The sequence below is a fragment of the Littorina saxatilis genome, linkage group LG16 (assembly GCF_037325665.1).
Source record: "Littorina saxatilis isolate snail1 linkage group LG16, US_GU_Lsax_2.0, whole genome shotgun sequence".
NCBI lineage: Eukaryota > Metazoa > Mollusca > Gastropoda > Littorinimorpha > Littorinidae > Littorina > Littorina saxatilis.
This window is the reverse complement of record NC_090260.1, coordinates 36,037,211-36,064,990: the sequence shown is the minus strand read 5'-3', so window position 1 is coordinate 36,064,990 and position 27,780 is coordinate 36,037,211. Positions and strand designations below refer to the sequence as shown.

General features: G+C 42.7%; 1 protein-coding gene and 2 long non-coding RNA genes across 4 annotated transcripts in view; 2 read left to right on the top strand and 1 right to left on the bottom strand.

Moving 5' to 3' along the window:
- The window catches only part of LOC138950958 (uncharacterized), a 115,736-nt gene that overhangs the window by 7,209 nt on the left and 80,747 nt on the right, over positions 1 to 27,780 (bottom strand). The gene's annotated exons all lie outside the window — the stretch shown is intronic.
- LOC138950957 (carbohydrate sulfotransferase 4-like) lies at positions 1,843 to 27,429 on the top strand. 2 transcript variants are annotated; one of them, XM_070322673.1, is made up of 5 exons: positions 1,843 to 2,313; positions 7,463 to 7,664; positions 10,054 to 10,264; positions 25,920 to 26,141; positions 27,018 to 27,429. In XM_070322673.1, the coding sequence occupies exons 1-5, from the start codon at positions 2,070 to 2,072 to the stop codon at positions 27,411 to 27,413; spliced, it is 1,275 nt and encodes a 424-aa protein (XP_070178774.1). In that variant the 5' UTR covers positions 1,843 to 2,069; the 3' UTR covers positions 27,414 to 27,429. The 2 variants fall into 2 exon arrangements, with proteins under 2 accessions (XP_070178774.1, XP_070178775.1); XM_070322674.1 differs by lacking the exon at positions 25,920 to 26,141.
- LOC138950959 (uncharacterized) lies at positions 10,762 to 13,148 on the top strand. Its single transcript, XR_011450890.1, has 2 exons — positions 10,762 to 11,231; positions 12,423 to 13,148. It is a non-coding gene; the product is annotated as an uncharacterized lncRNA (long non-coding RNA).

Below are 27,780 nucleotides of genomic sequence, written 5' to 3'. Positions count from 1 at the left end.
AAGGTCACCACCAGGCTGTGCATGTATGGGTGTCGGATGTTATTAAATAACATCAACATTAACGTCACCACCCTCCCCTCTTACTCGTAAAACAAGACATAAATAGACAGGCACAGACAGATAGATAGACAGACACATTGACAGATAGACACATCGTCGTTCACACACACACACACACACACACACACACACACACACACACACACACACACACACACACACACATACACATGCACGCTCATATACACACACTCAGAAACAGAAACACGCACACACTGACACACGCCCACATGAACGCACAAACAAAAACAGACACACGCACACTCACACACACACACACACACACACACATACAAACACCCGCTCACACACACACACACGGCACACACAGTGACACATGCTCGCCCCAAAACACGGCACACAGAATCAGAAACACACACACACAATACACACACACACACACACACACACACACAATCACACACACACACACTCACACACAAGCACACACACGCACACACATACACAAGCACACACACGCACACACATACACAAGCACACACATACACACACACACAAGCACACACACGGCACACACACAAGCACATACACACACACACGCACACACACACGCACAAGCACACACACACACACACACTATTATAGGCTACAGATACACACAGAAAGGGCCCAGATGGCTCCGTGGATATTGATTTGAGAAAATATTTAGGATACCTTCAGAGAAGTGACAGGAAGATTATAAACTACCACAACCTAAAGTCTTTCGTCGACGTTTCAACGTCGCCAGCGTTTTAACTGCGACGTTCAATATCGTTTACACAAGATCAAGAACCCCTCTTGTGTAGGCTAATCGATACTGAACGTCTCATTGAAACATTCGCTGTGCTTGGACAGCGTGCTTGCTAAATAGATGTGTATTGATGTGTATACAACTCTCCTGTGTTCACTTTCAAGTGAATAACTATCGTTCTGATATCATTTTAAAGTGAAGCTAAAGAAACCTGGTATCGGCACTGCTGTGCATCTCCTATGATCTCAATGGTATCAAGGCACGGGTCATAGAGATCAATTTAGATCTAGATCTATTTCCGGTTGTGTTATTTTCCTTCCACCATTCCTCGATGGAAAAGAGTTCGTATTGTTTTTGTTTTAATTTTTGTCTTTGTCGTTGATCATTGTATACACAAATTACACAAACGTCATCTTGTGAGGGACCAAAAAACATTGAAACTCTCGGATGATTTGTTTGTGTGGTATCAACCTTGACCTACGGTCTCGGTTGATACCACAAAAAAATCATCCTCGAGTTTCAATATTTTTCGGTCCCTCACTCGATGACGTTGTGTAATCTCTATGTATCAATAAGCCTCCCGTAAACCATAACAAAAAGTGGTCCATATTAGGGGCCCTTCCCCTACTTTTAGTCCTTTTCATAATGTTAAAAATATGTTTTATGTGCGCAGTGTTAAAGTTTAATATCTTTACGATGCTTCTGTGGACTGTGAATCTGTAAACTGTTCATTTTGGAGGCCTAGTGCATGAACACGGATACCCACTCAGAACTTGAGTCGACGGGCGACATATCCTGCCAATTATCTCCCTTGATCTCTCTCTTGCACAAGACACTTGTTTTCACTAGGCCTATTTGTTTTATATTAGAGTTGGGAGATTTTACAGGAATGAATCAAAAAATCGATTTTTTTTTTCTCAGTGTTGCTTGTTTACCCAGCATATTCAGATGTCTGGAATATTCCGATAAAAAAGACTCGTCATATAGAACACTACTCGTCATCACTGTTTCGAAAAACAAACGAACGCGCACGAAGAACTTCGCGTAGATCTGGACCGAAATTGGAAAGTGGTGACCGTGACGGGATGTGACGTCACCACTTCAACAAACTCGCGAAGATCGGTAACTCACGAACTTTTGACGAAGGCAAATCTGGATGTCTCTTGTACTGACTGTTAAATCGCGGAGCCAGACTGAGTGAGCGTCTCCTCAGAGAGCAGACCGCCACTGCGTCCTGCCGTCCACGGTGTGGTTTGGAATGTCTCTGCGAAGTATATTTAATCTCAAGAAATTGTCAGTTTTATTTTGCCGAAGCAGAAGGAACTTTTGTTACTCAGCGAAACGCATTTCAGCCAGGAAATGGTTGTTGGCTCTCTTTCTTGTCCTCCTTGTGAGTGTCGCGTTTAATTCTTTTCAACTCGGTCCAACACATGTTTTGTCTTCGCCACGTCTCAATGTGTCCACCACCTATCACTCGCTAACCGCTGGCAACAACAGGACAGGTCAGACACTTTCATGTTTCATTGTTTTGACATTTAGTCAAGTTTTGGCTAAATGTTTCCTAAATGGATCGCCGCTGTAGGTCTGTTGCCCAACATTTCAACAGCAGCAACCACACCTCCCTGGATGCACGTGTGAAAGGTGTCTGGCAAATGTACAGCACCTCCACAGACAGAAAACAAGTAGAGTCCGATTTTATATTATTCCTGGGCACATCCACACCTGATGGTTTGAATGCGAAAATGTGATGTACTTGTATTCCCCAAACATACTGTGGATTTACAGTACGTGTGTGTGTGTGTGTTTGAGTGTGAATGTGTGTGTGTTTATGTGTGATTTCATGTGTTTGGTTCAGTGTGTGTGTGTGTGTGTGTGTATGTGTGCGTGTGCGTGCGTACGTTTGTTTCCCCCCCCCCCTCCCCCCTTTTTGACTCACATGCGAAGCAAAAGTGAGTCTATGTACTCACCCGAGTCGTCCGTCCGTCCGTCCGGACGTCCGTCTGGACGTCCGTCCGGAAAACTTTAACGTTGGATATTTCTTGGACACTATTCAGTCTATCAGTACCAAATTTGGCAAGATGGTGTATGATGACAAGGCCCCAAAAAACATACATAGCATCTTGACCTTGCTTCAAGGTCAAGGTCGCAGGGGCCATAAATGTTGTCTAAAAAACAGCTATTTTTCACACTTTTCCCATTTTCTCTGAAGTTTTTGAGATTGAATACATCACCTATATATGATATATAGGGCAAAGTAAGCCCCATCTTTTGATACCAGTTTGGTTTACCTTGCTTCAAGGTCAAGGTCACAGGAGCTCTTCAAAGTTGGATTGTATACATATTTTGAAGTGACCTTGACCCTGAACTATGGAAGATAACTGTTTCAAACTTAAAAATTATGTGGGGCACATGTTATGCTTTCATCATGAGACACATTTGGTCACATATGATCAAGGTCAAGGTCACTTTGACCCTTATGAAATGTGACCAAAATAAGGTAGTGAACCGCTAAAAGTGACCATATCTCAAGGTAGAAAGAGCCAATAAGCACCATTGTACTTCCTATGTCTTGAATTAACAGCTTTGTGTTGCATGACCTTGGATGACCTTGACCTTGTCAAGGTCACATGTATTTTGGTAGGAAAAATGTGTAAAGCAGTTCTTAGTGTATGATGTCATTGCTAGGTTTAGATATTTGACCTTGACCCTGAAGGTCAAGGTCATGTAAAGGTCAAGGTCAAGCATGTGAGTCGTATGGGCTTTGCCCTTCTTGTTTTATTTATTTATTTTTTTTATTTTTTTTTTTAATTTCCTCTGTCCCCGCCCCCCCCCCCCCCCCCCCCCCCCCCTTTTATGAATGTGTATCACTTTTAGTCTAGTATGCCTGTGCCCATGACATCATCCAACCACTTCTCTCCCCTTTCATTCATTTCCGTTCCTAGAGTTCCTTCCCTTTTTTGCGTGTTTCCCCTCCATTTTCTTTCAAACCTTGTTCGTTCCGTGTTGCGTCTGCTTTTTGTTGTCTTTTGTGTTCTTGTTTTTCCTGATGAAGCTTCCATAAGCGAAAATTCGTACCGTCTTGTCCCGTTCTTGTATTGGTGAGTACAGTATTCCTTTGTTTTTTAACTTTGTTCATCTTACCACAGTCACTTCGTTGTTTAGATTTTAAATGTTTCCTGTCAAGCTTAATGTTTCCTGTCAAGCTTAATGTTTCCTGTCAAGCTTAATGATTCCTGTCAAGCTTAATGATTCCTGTCAAGCTAAATGTTTCCTGTCAAGCTTAATCAATGTTTCCTGTCAAGCTTAATCAATGTTTCCTGTCAAGCTTAATAATTCCTGTCAAGCTTTAATAATGTTTCCTGTCAAGCTTAATGATTCCTGTCAAGCTTAATGTTTCCTGTCAAGCTTAATGATTCCTGTCAAGCTTAATGATTCCTGTCAAGCTTAATCATTATATTATGTTTCCTGTCAAGCTAAATCTTTCCTGTCAAGCTAAATCTTTCCTGTCAAGCTTAATGTTTCCTGTCAAGCTAAATGTTTCCTGTCAAGTCAAGCTTAATGATTCCTGTCAAGCTTAATGATTCCTGTCAAGCTTAATGGTTCCTATCAAGCTTAATGGTTCCTATCAAGCTTAATGTTTCCTGTCAAGCTAAATGTTTCCTGTCAAGCTTAATGATTCCTGTCAAGCTTAATGTTTCCTGTCAAGCGTAATGTTTTCTGTCAAGCTTAATGATTCCTGTCAAGCTTAATGTTTCCTGTCAAGCTTAAGGCGTAAGGGTCACCCAGATTGTCGGACCAAAACTGTTATTTTATTATTCAGTCACTTGCAATCAATGAATTGGCTTGATGTTTGGTAGTTTTCTTCAAAAATCATTATATTTTCAGAAAACATCAAGTTTGAATGCCTAAATTAAGTAGAACAACTGAAAAAATTATTTAGTTAGTAAAACAATGGGCAAAATAAACCTGCAAAAATGCTAATTTTAGCATTTTTCAATGCACTCTTGGGGAAAAAGTATGTGTCCAATTGAAAAATAAATTGGCACTCATATAAAGCATCATTACCTACGTTATGTTCTAAAAGCTTTCTGTTTTGTTGGAAAATTTTGCTTTTAGTAGCATTAGCAAAAGAATACAATAATTCTATATACTATTATGATATATTACACAATCAAAAAAATTCTATTTTTCTGATTATCAGCTTCATTTTAGAACAAAATATAGCCAGTCAAGTGAACATTTGATGTGCAAAGTTTCAATGGAATAGGTGAATATTTAAAAAAGTTGATCATGCAGACAGTGCAGCTGCTTTGTGATTTCGCGCGAACTTTCACCACATCAGTCTACGTCCTTTAGGGGGGGTCATCAAGAGATCAGAATCAAAACTATCTTCACTTGAGCTACTGTCTGATTCATCATCAATGTCAGACTGTTCTGAGCAGTTTTTGGAATCAAATTCATCACCAGAACCGATAATTTCATTCAACAGACCCTTGATTTTTTGTGCAGATCTCGAAAGAGGCGTGGCACTTTGAGTTGGAGCAGTTGGGGTGGGGGGTAACGTCTGTTCGTCGTTCGTCTGCACCACACCATGTGTCGATGCATCACCGGCATTGTTCAATTCGGGAGTCTTCCGTGTGAATCTGTTTCCATGAAAACGACGCTTTTTCGGCCTAGAAAGGCAATACTTTCCTTCAGACATGGTGATTTTCTCAAAAAGTTGACTCTTTTCACAGTAGGCTCGATAATTCGCTTCGAAATTCACTTTCAATGCACGAAAGCCGCCATCTTGCCGTCAACTGTAGGGAGCAGTCGTTGTACGGTTGTTGTAAACCAGGTTTAATATTTTCCAGCAGCTCAGCGCAAATAGGATTGTTGTTATTTTAGATATTTCGGCCATCTTAAAGTGATTTTTAATTCCCACCAACCTACTTTGAGCACTTTTTGCAAGAAAACCATGTATGCTAGAGACAAAATGTAAACTGCACATGAAAAATCAAAATAGAGATATTTTTCTAGCTTTTGGCAACATCATCAGGCCTAAAAAAAAAAAATACGTGTGGTTACGGTAACCCGACCTACCCTATTTTTAGGGGCCGACCCTATAACTTTTTATTACATTTGTCAACAAAAAAACACAAAAAACAAGAAAACGAGTGCAGAAAACGCAATGAAAGCTAAAGCGCCCGAGTCGCACACTTATTTCCCTGTCAAGGAGGTTTAATTTGTACACATTAGAAAAAAAAGTTTAAAAAAAAAAGTGATTGCCTACCTTCCTACCCTATTTTTTTTGGCTATGTTACCGTAACCACACCTTTTTTTGTGCCTAATCTATATATACGGCTTGTGTGTGTGTGTCTGTCTGTCTGTGTGTTCACGATTCACGGCGATGGATCTGCTTCAAATTTGGTGGGCATATTCAGGTAGACCCCGGACACAATCGTGGAAAATTTTGAACACGTGCGTGCTCTCAGCGCGCAGCGCTGAACCGATTTTGGTTTTTCTGTACATCCATTCCCAGTAACTCTTCCTTATCTTCTCCAGTGTTTTGCGCGTTTATCTCCCTTCCTTTGTAAGGTGCGCCGGCAAAGCCGTTGTACACCCGGCTCCCCGGCGAAGCCGGGTATTCGGCTCTACTTCTTCCCGGCGAAGCTGTACCCGGCGAAGCGGGTATTCATCTAGTTTAGTATATCTGAAAAACGATTTTTTTTCCAAATTCTGGGTGACCCTTACGCCTTAATGTTTCCTGTCAAGCTTAATGATTCCTGTCAAGCTTAATGATTCCAAAGCAGTTAGTCATTGTTAGATTTCAACTTTAGGAGGCCATTTTGTGTGCCGATTTTTATCCTTTTAGCATAATTACCCAAACATCCACTCAACGTATCACACTTATCCAGATATGACAGCTTCTCTATTGTATGTTCAAAATTGTTGATCGAGTTTCAGAATGCTACTTGTTTTGACTGCAAAGTATCAAGCTACCAAACTGACCGAACCCCAATTGTCACCAATACGGAAGAACGAGTCTAATAAAAGTCAAACACAGTACAGCTTTATAGTTTTGGAATCAGAAAATGATAAGGAATACAGGGACATCACTTTTACGAGTCTTGTTTTAAAAATGAAGAAAGTGAAACATCGGAGATAACTTTAAGTGACTATTTGGATGAACGAGCACAGGTTGCCTCATAAATCATATCCAATGTTGTATCTGTGTGTGTGTGTGTGTGTGTGTGTGTGTGTGTGTGTGTGTGTGTGTGTGTGTGTGTGTGTGTGTGTGTGTGTGTGTGTTTTCAAGATTAGATTGTAAGAAAAGGCCTAGCCTTAAATCTTTATCCTTGTTAAATAAATGTATGTTCAGTTCAGTTCTCTCTCGCTCGCTCTCTCTCTCTCTCTCTCTCTCTCTCTCTCTCTCTCTCTCTCTCTCTCTCTCTCTCTCTCTCTCTCTTTCCATTAACATTATCCGTTGCATAGTAACGTTCGAAATAGTAGCAAAAAGGCGCCAAAAATCAGTTTCTCAAAATGATACTACTTCCACAATTCTGCACATTCAATCAATCATCCAATTGTTCATTCATGCATTGATTCATTCACCCATACATACAAACATATTTCATGACTGTTTCCCATTGTATGTACTATTTTTTACAGTGAAGACTCTCAATGCAACTGCCAAGGGCAACGATGGCAAGGTGAAGGTCATCATACTGACCTACATGCGTAGTGGTTCGACCTTCACGGGTGACCTTTTCAACCATCACCCCAGCGTGTTCTATCTCTATGAGCCACTGTGGATGTTGGACTTCCACTTCAAAGAAAAAGAGCCGTTGCTGTTTTTCAACCGGGATCTAGTGTAAGGAGAATGTTGACGCTTAGTTAGGCACGAGCCACGCACGTGCATGCACTGACGCATCCACGCACGCACACTCGTGGAAGAAACGAAGGCTTTTAAGTCTTGGTGAAAAATTGAGCTATGGGAACGCGAAAACTGCCTTTTTACCCGGTAGAATATACCGGTATCCTTCCGGGTGCATTTGATTGGCTCTACAAAGCGCTAGCCACATAACTTGGTTATGATGTTCACTCACATGGCAGACGGGCGCAGTGGCCTAGTTGATAAGACATCGGCCTCCAAATCGGAAGGTCGTGAGTTCAAATCTTGGCAACAGCCGCCTGGTAGGTTAAGGGTGGAGATTTTTCCGATCTCCCAGGTCAACTAATGTGCAGACCTACTAGTGCACTGGGTGGCCGAGTGGTAACGACTGGGTGGCCGAGTGGTAACGACTGGGTGGCCGAGTGGTAACGACTGGGTGGCCGAGTGGTAACGACTGGGTGGCCGAGTGGTAACGACTGGGTGGCCGAGTGGTAACGACTGGGTGGCCGAGTGGTAACGACTGGGTGGCCGAGTGGTAACGACTGGGTGGCCGAGTGGTAACGACTGGGTGGCCGAGTGGTAACGACTGGGTGGCCGAGTGGTAACGACTGGGTGGCCGAGTGGTAACGACTGGGTGGCCGAGTGGTAACGACTGGGTGGCCGAGTGGTAACGACTGGGTGGCCGAGTGGTAACGACTGGGTGGCCGAGTGGTAACGACTGGGTGGCCGAGTGGTAACGACTGGGTGGCCGAGTGGTAACGACTGGGTGGCCGAGTGGTAACGACTGGGTGGCCGAGTGGTAACGACTGGGTGGCCGAGTGGTAACGACTGGGTGGCCGAGTGGTAACGACTGGGTGGCCGAGTGGTAACGACTGGGTGGCCGAGTGGTAACGACTGGGTGGCCGAGTGGTAACGACTGGGTGGCCGAGTGGTAACGACTGGGTGGCCGAGTGGTAACGACTGGGTGGCCGAGTGGTAACGACTGGGTGGCCGAGTGGTAACGACTGGGTGGCCGAGTGGTAACGACTGGGTGGCCGAGTGGTAACGACTGGGTGGCCGAGTGGTAACGACTGGGTGGCCGAGTGGTAACGACTGGGTGGCCGAGTGGTAACGACTGGGTGGCCGAGTGGTAACGACTGGGTGGCCGAGTGGTAACGACTGGGTGGCCGAGTGGTAACGACTGGGTGGCCGAGTGGTAACGACTGGGTGGCCGAGTGGTAACGACTGGGTGGCCGAGTGGTAACGACTGGGTGGCCGAGTGGTAACGACTGGGTGGCCGAGTGGTAACGACTGGGTGGCCGAGTGGTAACGACTGGGTGGCCGAGTGGTAACGACTGGGTGGCCGAGTGGTAACGACTGGGTGGCCGAGTGGTAACGACTGGGTGGCCGAGTGGTAACGACTGGGTGGCCGAGTGGTAACGACTGGGTGGCCGAGTGGTAACGACTGGGTGGCCGAGTGGTAACGACTGGGTGGCCGAGTGGTAACGCACTTGGAAGCGAGAGGTTGTGAGTTCGACCCTGGGTCAGGGCGTTAGCAATTTTCTCCCCCCTTTCCTAACCTAGGTGGTGGGTTCAAATGCTAGTCTTTCGGATGAGACGAAAAACCGAGGTCCCTTCGTGTACACTACATTGGGGTGTGCACGTTAAAGATCCCACGATTGACAAAAGGGTCTTTCCTGGCAAAATTGTATAGGCATAGATAAAAAATGTCCACCCAAATACCCGTGTGACTTGGAATAATAGGCCGTGAAAAGTAGGATATGCGCCGAAATGGCTGCGATCTGCTGGTCGATGTGAATGCGTGATGTATTGTGTAAAAAATTCCATCTCACACGGCATAAATAGATCCCTGCGCCTTGAGTCCGAGTCTGGAGATACGCGCGCGATATAAGACTTCATATAACATAATTTTTATAACATATAACATCCCCCTTCGTGTGTACACGCAAGCACAAGACCAAGTGCGCACGGAAAAGATCCTGTAATCCATGTCAGAGTTCGATGGGTTATAGAAACACAAAAATACCCAGCATGCTTCCTCCGAAAGCGGCGTATAGCTGCCTAAATGGCGGGGTAAAAACGGGCATACACGTAAAAGCCGGGGGCGTTTCAGCCCATGAACGAAACCAACAAACTTTCAACAAGACGTCAAACAGTCTTCGTTACTACCTCAGTGTTAATTTAATTTATTTCCTTTCTTTTTTTGATTAGGTTCTTTGTTTTCTGCTTCATCGAACTGACGCAAATAATCAAATTCTCATTTGAATTAATCCTACTTGTAGTTGTATTATGAGCTGTTTCATGTTATTTTGAAGTATCCAAGTGCAGAAGAGGGATCACTAATTTGACTCTTATATATCTGTTGTAGACCTTTCAATGCTTCCGACCCTTCCCAAATGACGTCAGTGCAGAATGACGTCATGCTGACGTCACTCAGTTGCCGGTTCCATGAAATGCCAATACAGACGCTGAAGTTAGATTGGGCCATCCAGAAGAGCGTGTCATGTCGGCCCTACAACAATTGTATTAGAGGACGCTCTGGAAACCAGGCACTGATCTCTTGCCGTCCTCTTCTTCAGGTAGGGGAGAACGGGACTAGTTGTATGCTAAAGTGCTGTTCACATGGCAGACTTGCAACCAACTTGTGACCAACTTTAGTCGTTTGAAAATCGCTGCCGAGTCGTTGAGGCCGAATCGGCGAGAAGTCTGCCATGTGAACAGCCCCAGCGATTTAAAAATGACTCGGGCCAGACTCGTCAGCGACTCCAAAACTCAGTTGAGCACTGCTCGACTCGGCCGTGACTCGTCAGCGATTTTGACCAGACTTTTCTTATCGATTGGTTTATGTTAGGTAGCGGCAGTAACGCTAGTCCCATGCGGGAAAGCGAGATCTGTGCTGAAAATAACACGTTTTCAATTTCCGACAGCTTTCAGTATATGGCATATTATTGAAAATGGAAACTACAGAAATGAAGTTGGATTCTTTGTCTTTTACCCCATGCCATTTGTTTGCAAAATGTGCTTGGATTGAATGCGTGTGCGTGAATCACAAATACTCTCTCCGGATTTTCGGACAGCCGTGACGCGACCGCCATTACTACTTGCTCTTCAACTTTTTGTGGCGTTTCCCTTTCGGCGTTGTATTTTCTAAAAATAGCTTCATTCAACGATCGGAAACCAGTGTCGACTGCTAAAGAAAGAGTCCCTTTTCTTTCTAGGGGGGGTATTTTTTAGATTAAATCGATGGTGGCTTTTAGACATGGACAATAAAAAATTGCCCAACTTTAACCTTTCGTAACTTAAAAACAACTCAAACGATCGTAGTCGTAAAGGATGCGCTATAAAGTCCGATTTCTTGTGAATCCTCCAAATATGGAAGTTTCCGTTTAAGATTCATGCGCGCGAAGCGCGAGCCAATCAAAGCCGAGGACCTGCAAAACCGGTAAAATCCGTTGCGTTGATCGCGAGTCATGGCGGAGTATTCAAGCGAAGCGATGGTGACGCACGCTTCGAGACAATTTGTGGAAGAAATCAAACCCATCCTTGGTAAGTGTTGATGTTTTTCTGTTCATTTAGTGTTTAGAAGTTGATCTGTCGAACCATTCTGCTGAATTTAGCGTTTTGAGTGCGTAGTTTTCATTTTGATGATAGTAGTTTGTGCTGGGTCATTTTGTATTGGGTGTTGAAATGGGGGTACTCGATAAACGACCTAAGTTATTTTTTGCCTTTCGCCGTACATGTGATATATTTGTTTCAAACTAATCTTGAATTATTACTCCGATGGTTTTTGTTTCTCAGTTGTTGTTTTCTTGAGGATTAAATTAGGATTAAAAGGAATAATTGTTCCTTTGCTGAAACCGGAAGTGCAAGACTAGGCCTAGCAACGAGTAGCGTAGCTTACACTGACCCTTGCGCATCTCCATTCCTTCTTCCTTTCCCCCCCAGTTAATCAGAGTTTATGGTCCATCACCTCCTTCCACCCCTCCCTCTCCTCACATTGAGTTTCTCTGCCTCCTTGACAGTGAGGTTGAAGTCATAGGACTCCCTCTCTCTCTCTTGGTCGCGCGTGTGTGTGTGTGTGTTAGTCAGTGTGTGTGTGTGTGTGTGTGCGATGGTGTGTGTGAGTGTTTGTGCGTGTGTACGTGCGTGTGTGTGCGTGCGTGTCATGGATATGGGTGTATGTACGTCTCTCTCTCTCTCTCTCTCTCTCTCTCTCTCTCTCTCAGTCTCTCTCTCGCGCTCGCTCGCTCCCTCTCTCAGACTACACTGCTTTTGAGAACTGCTCAATGAGTAGATCTCGGGTTGAGAACTGCTCAATGAGTAGATCTCGGGTTTTAAAATAACAATGCTCGGACTGTGTCGTCTGAAAACTGCTCAGTTGAGAACTGCACAATGAGTAGATCTCGGGTTTTAAAATAACAACTCTCTCTCTCTCTCTCTCTCTCTCTCTCTCTCTCTCTCTCTCTCTCTCTCTCTCTCTCTCTCTCTCTCTCTCTCTCTCTCTCTCTCTCTCTCTCTCTCTCTCTCTCAAAAATGTCAGTGAATCTTGAATCTCTCCCACAAATCAAACATCTGAAAGCATAAGCTCTAAGCATAACACCCGCCCACCCCTGCCGGTAATTTCGTCACGGGTGACGAATCTACCGCGTGACGAACTTACTGGTAGCCTTCATGGTTTCAGTACAAAATTATTATGAACATAGTATTACATTTTTGTTTTGTTTGTGTGTGTTACAGATGATGCTCACTTCCAGCAAATGAAGTCTGCTTTCACACTCACAGCAACTGGAAGAGGTCGACCACCCAAACTTCAGCTGGTACCACTGACCAACAAGCTATTGTTGCAGCTGGATCTGCTTCGGTTGGAAACAGGGAGGGATTGGAGTGACCTGGTTTCATTTCTCCCCAAAGTGTTCGACGTGAACTTGCTGCAAGGACTTGAAATCAAGGCAGAAATTGAGGGAACAGTGAAAGAAGCAACAAAGCTGGGGAATAAGACTGGATTAGAACTAGAAGCATTTTTGGATGTCGACGCAGGGCGTTGCATCATGGGCCGGAATGTTGGGGTTCATTTGCTGAAACATAGGATCACAAGAAACCACCTGCTGAATCCGGACCTTCTGGAAGACCTTGACCGTCCATCAGAACTTGTGAATGGCATGGTGCTCGATCTGATATCGTTCCACAAAAAGGAGAACCTATCGCTGACTTCTGCCAGATTCCTGCATCGGTTGTTTTTGGACACAACATTGTGCTTGCACCATTTTCTTCTTCTGGCAGAATATTCACAGTCGAATCTCCAGCAAACCTGCCTGCCATGTACACCTGTTTCAAGCAGTACTTGACTGACAACTTTGTTTGACTGACTTTGAAGAAGGGGTATATATGCATTTGACTGTCACTTCTCATCCGACTGTGCACTTTGCAAGAATTTAGTTTTCTCCAGAGAACTGTGAACAATGTTAATAAATTTATCCCACATACGTGAGAGAGATACCCGTGAGATAAACATCGTTCAAATCACACGTGTGTATATCATGTAAATGAGGTCAACCGGAAGGTCAAGCTCTGTAAATTAGTAGTACATGGGATCAACCGGAAGGTCAAGCTAATCCTATCGAGGAAGGATATGCTTTGCTGTTGTTGTTCCTTTTGGTTTCTTTTATCCTGTGGCCACTGCTTTTCTTTTTATCTGGTATATTTTGAAGTGATGGGTTTGATTTCTTCCACAAATTGTCTCGAAGCGTGGGTCACCATCGCTTCGCTTGAATGCTCCGCCATGACTCGCGATCAATGCAACGGATTTTACCGGTTTTGCAGGTACATGTACTCGGTTTTGACTGTTCGAATATTAAACTTAACAGTGTTAACAAAGGCGAACTACTTTGTCCTAGTTTGAGAGTGTGTGTCATGGCGGAGGAATGAATGTCAAATTGAGTAAAGTGGTTTGAAGTTCTAAAGCGGGTTGATCCAAAGGCAATATCGCTGTCGGTGACTTTTAGTTAGATCTGGCACAGAAGTATATAATGTAGGATAAACAGAATACTACATGGCTTGTTGTGTCGTACCAGATTTACACTCGTTGCTTTTTCAAATAGTAAACAGCTCGCTTTCGCAGTTCACTATTTAAACAAGAAGGGCAAAGCCCATACGACTCACATCCTTGACCTTTACATGACCTTGACCTTCAGGGTCAAGGTCAAATAACTAAACCTAGCAATGACATCATACACTAAGAACTGCTTTACACATTTTTCCTACCAAAATACATGTGATCAAGGTCATCCAAGGTCATGCAACACAAAGCTGTTAATTCAAGACATAGGAAGTACAATGGTGCTTATTGGCTCTTTCTACCATGAGATATGGTCACTTTTAGTGGTTCACTACCTTATTTTGGTCACATTTCATAAGGGTCAAAGTGACCTTGACCTTGATCATATGTGACCAAATGTGTCTCTTGATGAAAGCATAACATGTGCACCACATAATTTTTAAGTTTGAAACAGTTATCTTCCATAGTTCAGGGTCAAGGTCACTTCAAAATATGTATACAATCCAACTTTAAAGGACCCTTGCGACCTTGACGCAACGTCAACCAAACTGGTGTCCAAAGATAGGGCTTACATTGCCCTGTATAGCATACATAGCTAAGGTTGCCATTCTCGATAACTTCAGAAGAAAATGTGAAAAATGGTCGTTTTTAAGACAACAATTACGGCCCCTGTGACCTTGAACTTGAAGTGAGGTCAAGTTGCCGCACATGTTTTTTGAGATCTTGTAACCATACACCATCAGGCCGCATCAGGTGTTGATAGACTTAATAGTGTCCAAGAAATATCCAACGTTAAAGTTTTCCGGACGGACGCCGGGACGGACGGGCGGACGACTCGGGTGAGTACATAGACTCACTTTTGCTTCGCATGTGAGTCAAAAAACAACTCGTGTAAATCTGGTACGACACAGCAAGCCATGTAGTATTCTCTATATCTTACTTCAATCAATCAATCAATATGAGGCTTATATCGCGCATATTCCGTGGGTACAGTTCTAAGCGCAGGGATTTATATATATATATTTTTTTTTATGCAATTTATATCGCGCACATATTCAAGGCGCAGGGATAACAGTGACATTTTTATCTATGCCTATACAATTTTGCCAGGAAAGACCCTTTTGTCAATCGTGGGATCTTTAACGTGCACACCCCAATGCAGTGTACTTGATTGAACACATATTTGTGAAGATAACATTGTAATCAATCTACACACCAAAAATCATGGCTGTATTTTCAGTAGTTTCTGAAATATTTCAATCTGAAATGTGCTATCCCCCTCTGGGGGGGGGGTTTGTCCACTCTTGGGGGATTATTTTCAACATTACACTGAATTTTACTGATGTCTGTAAAGATTACACTGTAATCTATCTACACACCAAAATTTTTCGTTGTATCTTAAATAGTTTCTTAATTATTGGCCTTGAAGTGCGAAAAACTGTAATTTTCCTGTTTTTCCGCTTGACAAATTGAGGTTTTTGACATTTTTGAGGCTCTTATACTCCAAAAGCATTGAACTAAGCTGTCTGAAAAAAAATAGGCATGTTCTACACACATTTGTTTGGGATATGTGAAAGTTTCAGACAGCTGCTATACATATTGTGTGAATTGTGATGACCCAAAGTTGCCCTCCCGTGCAATTTTGCGATGGTTTTAATTGTGTTTTTCGTGAAGTTTGCATGCTTGCTGACAGAAGCCATATGAGATTAGAGGGCTAGAACTATGTGTTTTTTCTATTCTTGGTTGCTGATAACAGATCCTGAAAAGTTGAAAGGGCTGAGGATAACTATGTGGTACCCACATGCTGCTGAAGTTGCCCTATTTTACAGTTTTAAGCAGAGTCGCGACAGCGTATGTACTAAAATATCAAAATCTCAGGAACTAATAAAGGTATCCACTTACTTTTTTTTTGTGTTTTGCTTGTACTTTATTTTTCTTTCAAGACATCACAAAACATTCACTCTCACTTTAAAACCAAGTTTTGACTGCCGCTACCTATAATTATGTTAGCTATGCTATGCTAACTTGGGTTTTCTGTCCCCAGAACTAGTGTCTATTTGGGACATGACGTGGTTATATGCTAGGAATTGGTTAGCTCTAGCCACTGAGTTACAGTAAATTGTCAAAACCAGAAAATTTACAAAATCCCTGAAAATGTCAGTAAATTTGAAAATTTCCTGTTTCACTCAGGGATTTTACAAATTTCCTAAAAATTCCAGGACCAGGAAATTTGAAAATTTACTAAAAACATATTTCAAGGAAAACGAATGCTTTTTTGATTGAATGAACTCCATTATTTAGTTTGGCAGCATTAAAGTCAACACACTGTTCTCTCTCTCTCTCTCTCTCTCTCTCTCTCTCTCTCTCTCTCTCTCTCTCTCTCTCTCTCTCTCTCTCTCTCTCTCTCTCTCTCTCTCTCTCTCTCATAAGATAGCAGTGAACCGACTGACAGTCGATGGACTGTCCAGTCGATCGACTGTGGTTGATCGCCGGGTCACCGAAAAGCGCGTTTCTCTCGGACAACTGCAGTTGGTCGACTGTGTTTCTGGCTTATGACACTGGCCCCTGGGGTCAACTGCAGTTGTCCGAAAGAACCACATTAATCCGACGTTATCGGGTTTCAGGAACAAAATTTCAGTCGGCCGACTGCGGGTCGTCTCACCGGAAGTCGGCCAAACACGGTGATGCTCTCTCCCCAACACTTACTGCGGTAAACCGAAAATAAGTGTAATTATCCGCACAGTCAATGGCAGAATGCTCACACTTTTTTGGATTGTGAGCCAAACCTTGTGATTGTTCTTCAAAATGTATCTATCATGACGCAGTAATCCAGGAGACAAGTCAGGGTTATGTCTTGAAGACGTCACATTATGGCGGCGTAAGAGGGTTAGACGTCAGGCGAAGGAATTACTGAAAGTCTCGGTCATTGTTATTTTGAGCGGGCCGAGACTAGTTTTTTCTTTGAAATCGGCCATTTCCACGTGCGAATGAGCAAACGGAAGTGGTAATGTTGCTAAATTTAGCCCTCGACTTGGCCATTCGGATTACTGTACAGTCGGTCGATTGCGGTTGTCCGCGGGTGACGGTGATTCGCTCATGAAACGCGCTTTTCGGTGACCCGGCGATCAACCACAGTCGATCGACTGGACAGTCCATCGACTGTCAGTCGGTTCACTGCTATCTTATGAAACTGGCCCCTGGGTCCCGTTGGTGGGTCTGGGGGGCAAAAAAACCCTGAATGCGAAGAATTTTAGCTATTTTATAAACGATTTGTGGCTTATCCTTGATTTTAAACAGGATCAACTGGTGTCAGCAGCCACTCATTATTTCTTTTAACATTAGTATTAAATAATGGCAATTTATCTTCATTGATATCTGCTCCCGACAACATATAGTATGGTTAGAAGGAAGACATGTCGCATACTGTGACAATTAAAAAACCCAAGTAATTAACTTCCCCCGGCTTTACAGACAGAAAAAATAAAAATAATTCACGGACAGAATTTCTTCTTTATTTTTAGGGGGGGGGGGCAGCCGGGAGGGGGGGGGGGGGGTGGCGGAACCCCTGTAACACCCCCCCCCCCCTAATCCGCCCCTGGATTATATGTTGCATACTGCAACTGAAACAACTTGATCAGCTTTGCTGATTTAACTACAACAGACACCATGCAGTTCTCTCTGAAACTTTTTTCAAACCTTTAACTTCAATTTCTTGAAAGTAAAACTCTTCCAATATTGTGCAAATCTTGACAAGCCTTGGGAAACATGACTGGTAAAACACCAATAAAAGACCGTGTAGGGTGAGCCATTTTGCTTGGAAACCACGATTTGGAGGACGCTTTTTACATTTAGTCAAGTTTTAAGGGGGGAATCGAGACGAGGGTCGTGGTGTGTGTGTGTGTGTGTGTGTGTAGAGCGATTCAGAATAAACTACTAGACCGATCTTTATGAAATTTGACATGAGAGTTCCTGGGAATGATATTCCCGGACGTTTTTTTAAATTTTTTTCGATAAATACCTTTGATGGTGTCATATCCGGCTTTTAAAAAAAGTTGAGGTGGCACTGTCACACCCTCATTTTTTAATCAAATTGATTGAAACTGTGGCAAAGCAATCTTCGACGAAGGCCGGACTTTGATATTGCATTTCAGCTTGGTGGCTTAAAAAATAAATAATGAATTTGGTCATTAAAAATTGGAAACTTGTCATTAATTTTTTTTTCTAAACGATCCAAAAACAATTTTATCTTATTCTTCGTCATTTTCTGATTCCAAAAACATATATAGAAAATACTACATGGCTTGCTGTGTCGTACCAGATTTACACGAGTTTGTTTTTTTAATATTGAACTGCGAGCGAAAGCGAGCTGTTCACTATTTGAAAAAGCAACGAGTGTAAATCTGGTACGATACAGCAAGCCATGTAGTATTCTGTTTATCCTACATACTGTACTTACGTGTATTTTACTGAAAATGTCCTGTAGTCGAGGCAGCTAAATTGAAGACGCTTGTTTTGGAACCTCGATCTCTTCTAAAGCCTCGTGCAATCTATTACGTCAAAGCAAAGAAACGTCACTCTGAAAGTGTGGCGTGACGTGTTAGTTCTAAAGATTCATCGAGGGTAATTAGCGAGCGCATTTTTGACTCACATGCGAAGCAAAAGTGAGTCTAGATGTACTCACCCGAGTCGTCCGTCCGTCCGTCCGTCCGGCCGTCCGTCCGGCCGGCCGGCCGGCCGTCCGGAAAACTTTAACGTTGGATATTTCTTGGACACTATTCAGTCTATCAGTACCAAATTTGGCAAGATGGTGTATGATGACAAGGCCCCAAAAAACATACATAGCATCTTGACCTTGCTTCAAGGTCAAGGTCGCAGGGGCCATAAATGTTGTCTAAAAAACAGCTATTTTTTACATTTTTCCCATTTTCTCTGAAGTTTTTGAGATTCAATACCTCACCTATATATGATATATAGGGCAAAGTAAGCCCCATCTTTTGATACCAGTTTGGTTTACCTTGCTTCAAGGTCAAGGTCACAGGAGCTCTTCAAAGTTGGATTGTATACATATTTTGAAGTGACCTTGACCCTGAACTATGGAAGATAACTGTTTCAAACTTAAAAATTATGTGGGGCACATGTTATGCTTTCATCATGAGACACATTTGGTCACATATGATCAAGGTCAAGGTCACTTTGACCCTTATGAAATGTGACCAAAATAAGGTAGTGAACCACTAAAAGTGACCATATCTCATGGTAGAAAGGGCCAATAAGCACCATTGTACTTCCTATGTCTTGAATTAACAGCTTTGTGTTGCATGACCTTGGATGACCTTGACCTTGGGTCAAGGTCACATGTATTTTGGTAGGAAAAATGTGTAAAGCAGTTCTTAGTGTATGATGTCATTGCTAGGTTTAGTTATTTGTATTTATTTAGTTGTTTAGTAAAGGTCAAGGTCAAGCATGTGAGTCGTATGGGCTTTGCCCTTCTTGTTTGTTTCTATAATGACGTTTGTCTCGGTGACTTTGGCATCATAAACAGTGGAAAAACAGGTCCCTGCCAGACTTGCTTGACATGACCTCATTTACATGATATCCACACGTGTGATTTGAACGATTATTATCTCACGGGTGCCTCTCTCACGTATAGGATAAACATATGTTATATTTGGATTACAAACAAGCTTTAAAAATTAAAAATATGAAAATTATGATTAAAATTTATTGTCCGAAATCGATTTAGAAACAATTTCATCTTATTCCTTGTCGGTCCCTGATTCCAAAAACATATAGATATGATAATTTTGTTTGTTTGTTTGTTTGTTTGCTTAACGCCCAGCCGACCACGAAGGGCCATATCAGGGCGGTGATGCTTTGACATATAACGTGCGCCACACACAAGACAGAAGTCGCAGCACAGGCTTCATGTCTCACCCAGTCACATTATTCTGACACCGGACCAACCAGTCCTAGCACTAACCCCATAATGCCAGACGCCAGGCGGAGCAGCCACTAGATTGCCAATTTTAAAGTCTTTGGTATGACCCGGCCGGGATTCGAACCCACGACCTCCCGATCACGGGGCGGACGCCTTACCACTAGACCAACCGTGCCGGTGATATGATAATATGTTTGGATTAAAAACAAACTCAGTACGCTAAAAAGAATAGAGATACAGAAACGCGTGTTATCCTGCTCAGCGCGACCATTACCGCACTATTCTGGCTTGTCGATTTCACTGCCTTTGCCACGAGCGGTGGACTGACGAAACTACGAGTATGCGGTCTTGGTGAAAAAATGCAGTGCGTTCGACAGCTTGACTAAATGTTGTTATTTCGCCTTTCGCGACTTGTTATTTATTCTCTGCAGATTGCGATTCGCGGTGACTATCGTCTGCTATGTCGTCTGCTTCGATCGACTCGACAACACTACTACCACTCACAACCCCTCACACTGACACTGTCCACATTCGCGGTGTTTCTGTCATTTTGTCAGGAATCACTTACCTTGGCGAATGGTAGCAAACCTTAGCCAATTTAGTTTTTTTGACTCACATGCGAAGCAAAAGTGAGTCTATGTACTCACCCGAGTCGTCCGTCCGTCCGTCCGTCCGTCCGTCCGTCCGTCCGTCCGGACGTCCGTCCGGAAAACTTTAACGTTGGATATTTCTTGGACACTATTCAGTCTATCAGTACCAAATTTGGCAAGATGGTGTATGATGACAAGGCCCCAAAAAACATACATAGCATCTTGACCTTGCTTCAAGGTCAAGGTCGCAGGGGCCATAAATGTTGTCTAAAAAACAGCTATTTTTCCCATTTTCTCTGAAGTTTTTGAGATTCAATACCTCACCTATATATGATATATAGGGCAAAGTAAGCCCCATCTTTTGATACCAGTTTGGTTTACCTTGCTTCAAGGTCAAGGTCACAGGTGCTCTTCAAAGTTGGATTGTATACATATTTTGAAGTGACCTTGACCCTGAACTATGGAAGATAACTGTTTCAAACTTAAAAATTATGTGGGGCACATGTTATGCTTTCATCATGAGACACATTTGGTCACATATGATCAAGATCAAGGTCACTTTGACCCTTATGAAATGTGACCAAAATAAGGTAGTGAACCACTAAAAGTGACCATATCTCATGGTAGAAAGAGCCAATAAGCACCATTGTACTTCCTATGTCTTGAATTAACAGCTTTGTGTTGGATGACCTTGACCTTGGGTCAAGGTCACATGTATTTTGGTAGGAAAAATGTGTAAAGCAGTTCTTAGTGTATGATGTCATTGCTAGGTTTAGTTATTTGACCTTGACCCTGAAGGTCAAGGTCATGTAAAGGTCAAGGTCAAGCATGTGAGTCGTATGGGCTTTGCCCTTCTTGTTTCTTGTTTGGTTGCGACATGATGTTCAAATCCAAATCGAAAGCACTGACTGACTGATAAACTATCGCGAACCGGCGAACGCAAACGGTGTGAGAGTGTGGTTTCCCTTGTCCAAGGGAAACCACTCTTGCATCTATAATTTTCGTCAATGGCTTCTTTTCAAAACATTGATAAAAAAAAAATCGGCGATTGGCCGAAGGGCCGACCCAAACGACACCCCTGAAATTTACTGAAACTGATTTTTTATTGTTCGGTAAATTCATCAAAAAGTGGCATTTCAGGAAATTTACACATTTCCTAGATTTTTTTTAGGAAATTTGTAAAATCCCTGAGTGAAAATGGAAATGTACAAATTTACGGAAATGTTCAGGGATTTTGTATATGTCCTGGTTTTGACAATCTACTGTAACATATAGACGTATACATCTCTGTGGCTCTAGCCTTCCCTTCTCCGGATAACAACGAGGACGACCGGACAATCCCGGAAGGCTAAAGTCTGGCGAGAATCGCCGCTTAAAACTAGTTTGCGAGTTTGTGCTGTTCACATGGCAGCGATTTTGATTTGACTTGCCGCCGACAAAAATCGCTTGAAAGTTGGTCACAAGTTGGTCTATAACTTAACGCAGCCTAACACAAACTTGCTGTTCCCAGAAGAAGTGGCTGAAGGCGCAGTCCTGCCCGTGTAAACCATTTTGTTCACCATCTCATATCTGGCCAGGCTTTTACATGGGATAGCAACATACTTCTATTTGTGACCCTCCACCACGAAATGAGTCGCATGTCACCTCGCGCGGTTCTGCGCTAGGCTTAATAAAAGTCCGGGGAGTGTCTGGTATATATATGGACCACCTTCCACACATTGAAGAAACTAAAAGCTAAAGGCTATTTTTCATTAATTCATTAAGAAGCTTGCTGAAAATAACCTATAACTAGCCCTCGAGCTTTCAAAACAAAGTAACAAATTGTCTTCTTTTCGACGAAGTTGTTAATTTAATTTATTTTCACTCTGTTTTTGATCAGATTCTTTAGTTTCCTGGTGTGCTTCATATAACGTTCTCATCCACCCGAAACAGATCAATCTAAAGCATATTTGAATTAGTCTGACTTGTACACTAAGTCAGTTGTATCATGTTTGAAGTTTAGGGGGCTTTTTACAATGATCCGTGAAGGTCTCTTCACTGGTCCATATTTGGCGCCCAGGCTCCTAATATGGGCCATTTGTGAATTTGTCTGTATTTAATTTTTGCTGAATGTCTATCAAAGCTAATTCACTATAATAAGCCCTAACGGTTAACCTAAGAGAGGACTACCAAACACAAAATGAAACTTCTTCGCAAGAAAACAAGCTACTTATCAGCATGAAACATAAAAAGGTTCATATTAACAATAACAATAACAATAACAGCACTTTATTGTCCATTACATAAAAATGGAAATTTTTCTTCGGCACACCCTGCCTGCCTGTAAACGATTATAACAACAATTGTATAGGACGACACACATAAAACATAAAACATAAAAGGGATACAATCAAATATGATATTGCACTATGTGAATTTACCCTCTCATATCACAGGAGTTGGGTTTCACAGCAGAGTAATCACATTACAAATATTTCACACACACCTTCACATGTACACATTGTTTGTTTTTTCCCAGCCGACCAGCCTCTACGTGATGCGAGAAGAATTTAAAATGGTGACTGCAGAAGGCAGGAATGACTTTTTAAACTGGTTTTTGCGTGCCAAAGGGACCTTATAACGTTTACCTGAAGGGAGAATTTCGAAACAGGGGTTGAGAGGATAGATCGGATCACGGACAATTTTGAGAGCTTTCCGCTTAATGGCAGCTTCGCAGAGACTGGTCAGCTGTCGTTGGGGTTGCCCAACAAGTTTGCTAGCCGTCGCAACAATGCGGTGGAGTTTAGCTTTGTTTTTAACATTTGTGGTACCATACCATGTCACAATGTTAAAAGTCAGTATGCTTTCAATCAAACTGCGATACACAAGTTCCATAACACTTTGATTGACATTAAAATATTTAAGCTTCCTGAGAAGAAAAAGTCGCTGCTGAACGATGACATTAGGCAACCTTCCCCTGCCAAACTTTGCGAACGCAGAGAGCCGTGAGAGTGTGTTGAAACCGTGGAAACGTGATGTAAAGCGATAGAGTACCCTAGTTTTAAATTTGAATTATCGTTCAATTGAATAGCCTTAATGTTCATGTTGAAGGGACATAACCAAATGGCGAATTGTTGATAAAGAGAGTAAATTCGGGACAGTGTTTTTGAATGTTACCCAGGACTATGCTAGCTACGCATGCGTACCTGAATTAACGCACGATTTCCCATGAGTGCTAGCGAAAACTCAGCTACGCATTTATCGTAGCGCATCTTCCATTTTTATCTAAGAAAGCAGTGCGAATATACATACGTTTGGAAGGAATTAATTTCTTCATTTCTTAAAGGCCCACTCCGCCTCACAGGGGGTTTACAGAACGATGACATCTTTTCACTAAAACACCAACACTCGCCTGATTTAACACAAATGACGCTAACAGATCACTTGAGTGGCTATTCAGCACGCGTAAATCACATTCCAGGTCTCGTGGTTTATTCAACCCCCGAGCCATCGTTGCCCTGTGTGACCCACTTTATTCATATATGAACCATTGAATCGTTTGCGGTTTCAAAGAGACTATTAGATCTGCAATAGCACGTTTTTGTGTATCTCTGAATCTAAAATTAGAAAGGACTGATAGTGACACAAACCGAGTGGCGGTCGACTGCAAAAAAACTGTACATAGCGATTTGCAGGACACCGTCTGATTGGGTAAAGGTAAGATGCAGCTCATGTATTGTGTATGGATAGCCGTTTGGCTCATAACCATTACACGTGTAAAAAATGATTTATACACGTGTAATAGATGATTAATACACGTGTAATAAATGATTAATACACGTGTAATAAATGATTAATGCACGTGTAATAAATGATTAATACTGGCCGTATAAAATTTCATCTCACACGGCATCACTGCAGAGCGCCTAGAACTGTACCCACGGAATATGCGCGATATAAGCTTCATTGATTGATTGATTGATTGATAATGCATGCACGTGTTAGAAATGATTAAATACACGTGTAATAAATATTATTCCCCCCCTCTGCTTCTTTCTCTCTGTAAACTTGTAGGGCTAGTTATTTTTCGGTAACTTACCCAACAACCAAAATCACGTACCCAACAACGGGCCTGAATCCTCGATAGCTCATGGGTAGAGACTGTACACATTGTGGATCTACTTTTTGCGACTCAAAAGTTCAGAACACTCTAATGTACAAAATATACATTTCTGGAGCAAACAATACAACCATACCGCATTTAAACCAGCAACTACAGGCTTGAACACATGAATCTCAATATAAAATCCATGAGTTTGGTTGTTTTCTGAATTCAGATCTGCCCACAGGCAGAAGGTATCGTCTTTCTGTGATAGTAGTCGTCCAGTGGACGATACCTTCCGCCTGTGATCTGCCGTGCACAATCGTTTATCGCTAGCAAGATTCCAAGGAAAAGTAACTCTCATACTTTGTCTAGCGACACAAGTAGTTCCCCTTCCAGATTTCGGCTGCATCGACAAGACTGCAATCCGACGGTCAGTTTTCAACAATATTTCATTTTATAAACAGATCACACGCAATCAATTGCAAACATTTAATCAACTTAAAGAACATGCAGCGGTTTCATACACTATTTTGCCCCAGAAAACTGAACTTCATACAGTTTTTAACGTTGGAACACGGGTGTAAAACTTCGTCTGCTAGTCACATTCGAGGAAAGAACATTTCCTGAGCGATACCAAAACATGAACAGAACACACACTTTCTGCCTTTACCGCCACAGCAGAATGACAACATAACTGTGTACTTGATTTTAATTCAAAACATGGAAACTGACAAGAAGTGTTAACAGAATTGAATGATTTGCACGGAACTATACAACCGCGCATTAAGCGATCGACTGCGCAGGTAGACTGGTTGAGTGAATATGATTCGATCAAACTTTCGCACAAAAACTCCTCTTTTCTTTGAATAACTGAAGAAAGGAGGAATAAAAAAGAAGCTCGCATTTTTCATGATCCGCAAACTTCGACCATTATTTTTGATAATCACTGAGACTCGGCATGTAACCTCTACTTTCATGCACGTGTAAGAAATGATTAAATACACCTGTAATAAATTATAACTTGAATCGGAAAATATACGACTTGCAAAGCAACAACTCTCATCTATTTTTTTTTTATAAAACGATCCAAATTTACGTTCATCTTATTCTCCATCGTTTTCTGATTCCAAAAACATATAAATATGTTATATTTGGATTAAAAACAAGCTCTGAAAATTAAAAATATAAACATTATGATCAAAATTAAATTTTCGAAATCAATTTAAAAAACACTTTCATCTTATTCCTTGTCGGTTCCTGATTCCAAAAACATATAGATATGATATGTTTGGATTGAAAACACGCTCAGAAAGTTAAAACGAAGAGAGGTACAGAAAAGCGTGCTATCCTTCTCAGCGCAACTACTACCCCGCTCTTCTTGTCAATTTCACTGCCTTTGCCATGAGCGGTGGACTGACGATGCTACGAGTATACGGTCTTGCTGCGTTGCATTGCGTTCAGTTTCATTCTGTGAGTTCGACAGCTACTTGACTAAATGTTGTATTTTCGCCTTACGCGACTTGTTTAATGCGTCACCAGCTAATGAATCCTTCAATTTCTGCCACAGAAAGCATGTTCTACAGCCAGCGTGTTCGTGGCCAAGACGGTGCGCCTCTCTATGAAGCAAGCCGCAACCTTGCTGAAGGTCGACCCACAGGTCAAGGTCATCCATCTGGTCCGCGACCCTCGGGGTCAAGCAAGGTCAAAGCAATATTATATACGGTCAAGACAAAGAATAGCCCCTGTGCGAATCCAAGAGCATTGCTCTCGGGTGCTGCGAGATCTGGAGGTAAGCAGAGCTGCAATATCGTTCCTTAATGATAAAGCGCATGAGAACGATTGACATATTGGATTTTTGGAAAAAAACTGACTCATTTTGTCTTCTTGACTTTGGAAATGTTATGCTACAATATAGCATGCACATCGTCCCATGAATTCAACTGACAGTGGACGGGACTTGAGAACTGCGCACACAGATACCGAGCTGCATGCAAAATAACCTGTTCGGTTTATGTGATGTCGCCAAACATACTCCTCCTCCCCGTCTTCACCCACTTTGTTTTCTCTCTTTTTCTCCTCCGACTCACAAAGCTACTCCCGTCTCCTCCTCCTCCTCCTCCTCCTCCTCCTCCTCCTTTACACATCAAGTGCGTCTGCGTATAGCAAAAAAGGCACTCAAGTGAATTCAAGTGGGTTCGTGTTTTACTGCAGTAATCTTCATTTTAGTTTTACTGTGCGTGCGTGTTGAGCGATTAAAAAAAACTACGCCGCAGATATCTTCAAGGCATTTTACATCTAAATTATTTCTCTGTAGTTTGCATGATTACCAGCAAGCATAGTCTCGGTCTGCGGATTTCGGACAGCCAAGACTCAGTTTCGTTGAGGATATTTCATTTCAGTTTTGATGTTTAAGCCGAGCGATTGACTGAATGTTTTGATGTCGCTTTACAAGACTTGTTTCTCTTCCCTATTCTCTTTCTATTCTTTCTTTTCCTCCTTTTCTTCTTCTTCCTCCTCCTCCTACTCACCCTCCTCCCCCTCCCCCATCTCTTTCCCTCGATTTCTTCCTTTTCCTCCTCGGACTCTTCCTCAACTTCTTTGTCTTTCTCGTTCTCAGCCAACGTCGATAAAACCCTTGAACAAGTATGAAACCTTGTCTGCCCAGGATTCGCAAGAGCTAAAGAAGCAGTACCCTGGACGCATCCTGACAGCGCGATACGAGGACCTGGCGAAAAGTCCACACGACTTCGCGTCCCGATTAATGGACTTTTCCGGACTGCAGATGGATCTTGCACTGAAGAAGTACATCACGAGCATTACGTCAGCAAAGGGAAAATTCAATGAGCAGGTGTTCAATACCAAGCGCAAGGATTCCGATGCCACAGCCAATCGCTGGAGAGTGTCGTTTGAAATTGAGTATGTGTCGATGGTGGACGATGTCTGTAAGCGTGTGTACGGCTACATGGGCTATCTGCCCTTCGCGGATGGGCAGAGGATGGGCAATCTCAGTGTTCCCAGTTATAAGCAGTTTCGACAGGTGCCGGGGCTGTGGCTGCTGTGAGTGATGGGGGATTCCATTCGGGAATGGGGGGGGGGGGGGGGTGGCATGGAGGACTTTAAAAGAGAGAGAGTCTTCTATCGGGTTAGGGGAGGGAGTCTTCTATCGAGTTAGGGGAGGGAGTCTTCTATCGGGTTAGGGGAGGGAGTCTTCTATCGGGTTAGGGGAGGGAGTCTTCTATCGGGTTAGGGGAGGGAGTCTTCTATCGGGTTAGGGGAGGGAGTCTTCTATCAGGTTAGGGGAGGGAGTCTTCTATCGGGTTAGGGGAGGGAGTCTTCTATCGGGTTAGGGGAGGGAGTCTTCTATCGGGTTAGGGGAGGGAGTCTTCTATCGGGTTAGGGGAGGGAGTCTTCTATCGGGTTAGGGGAGG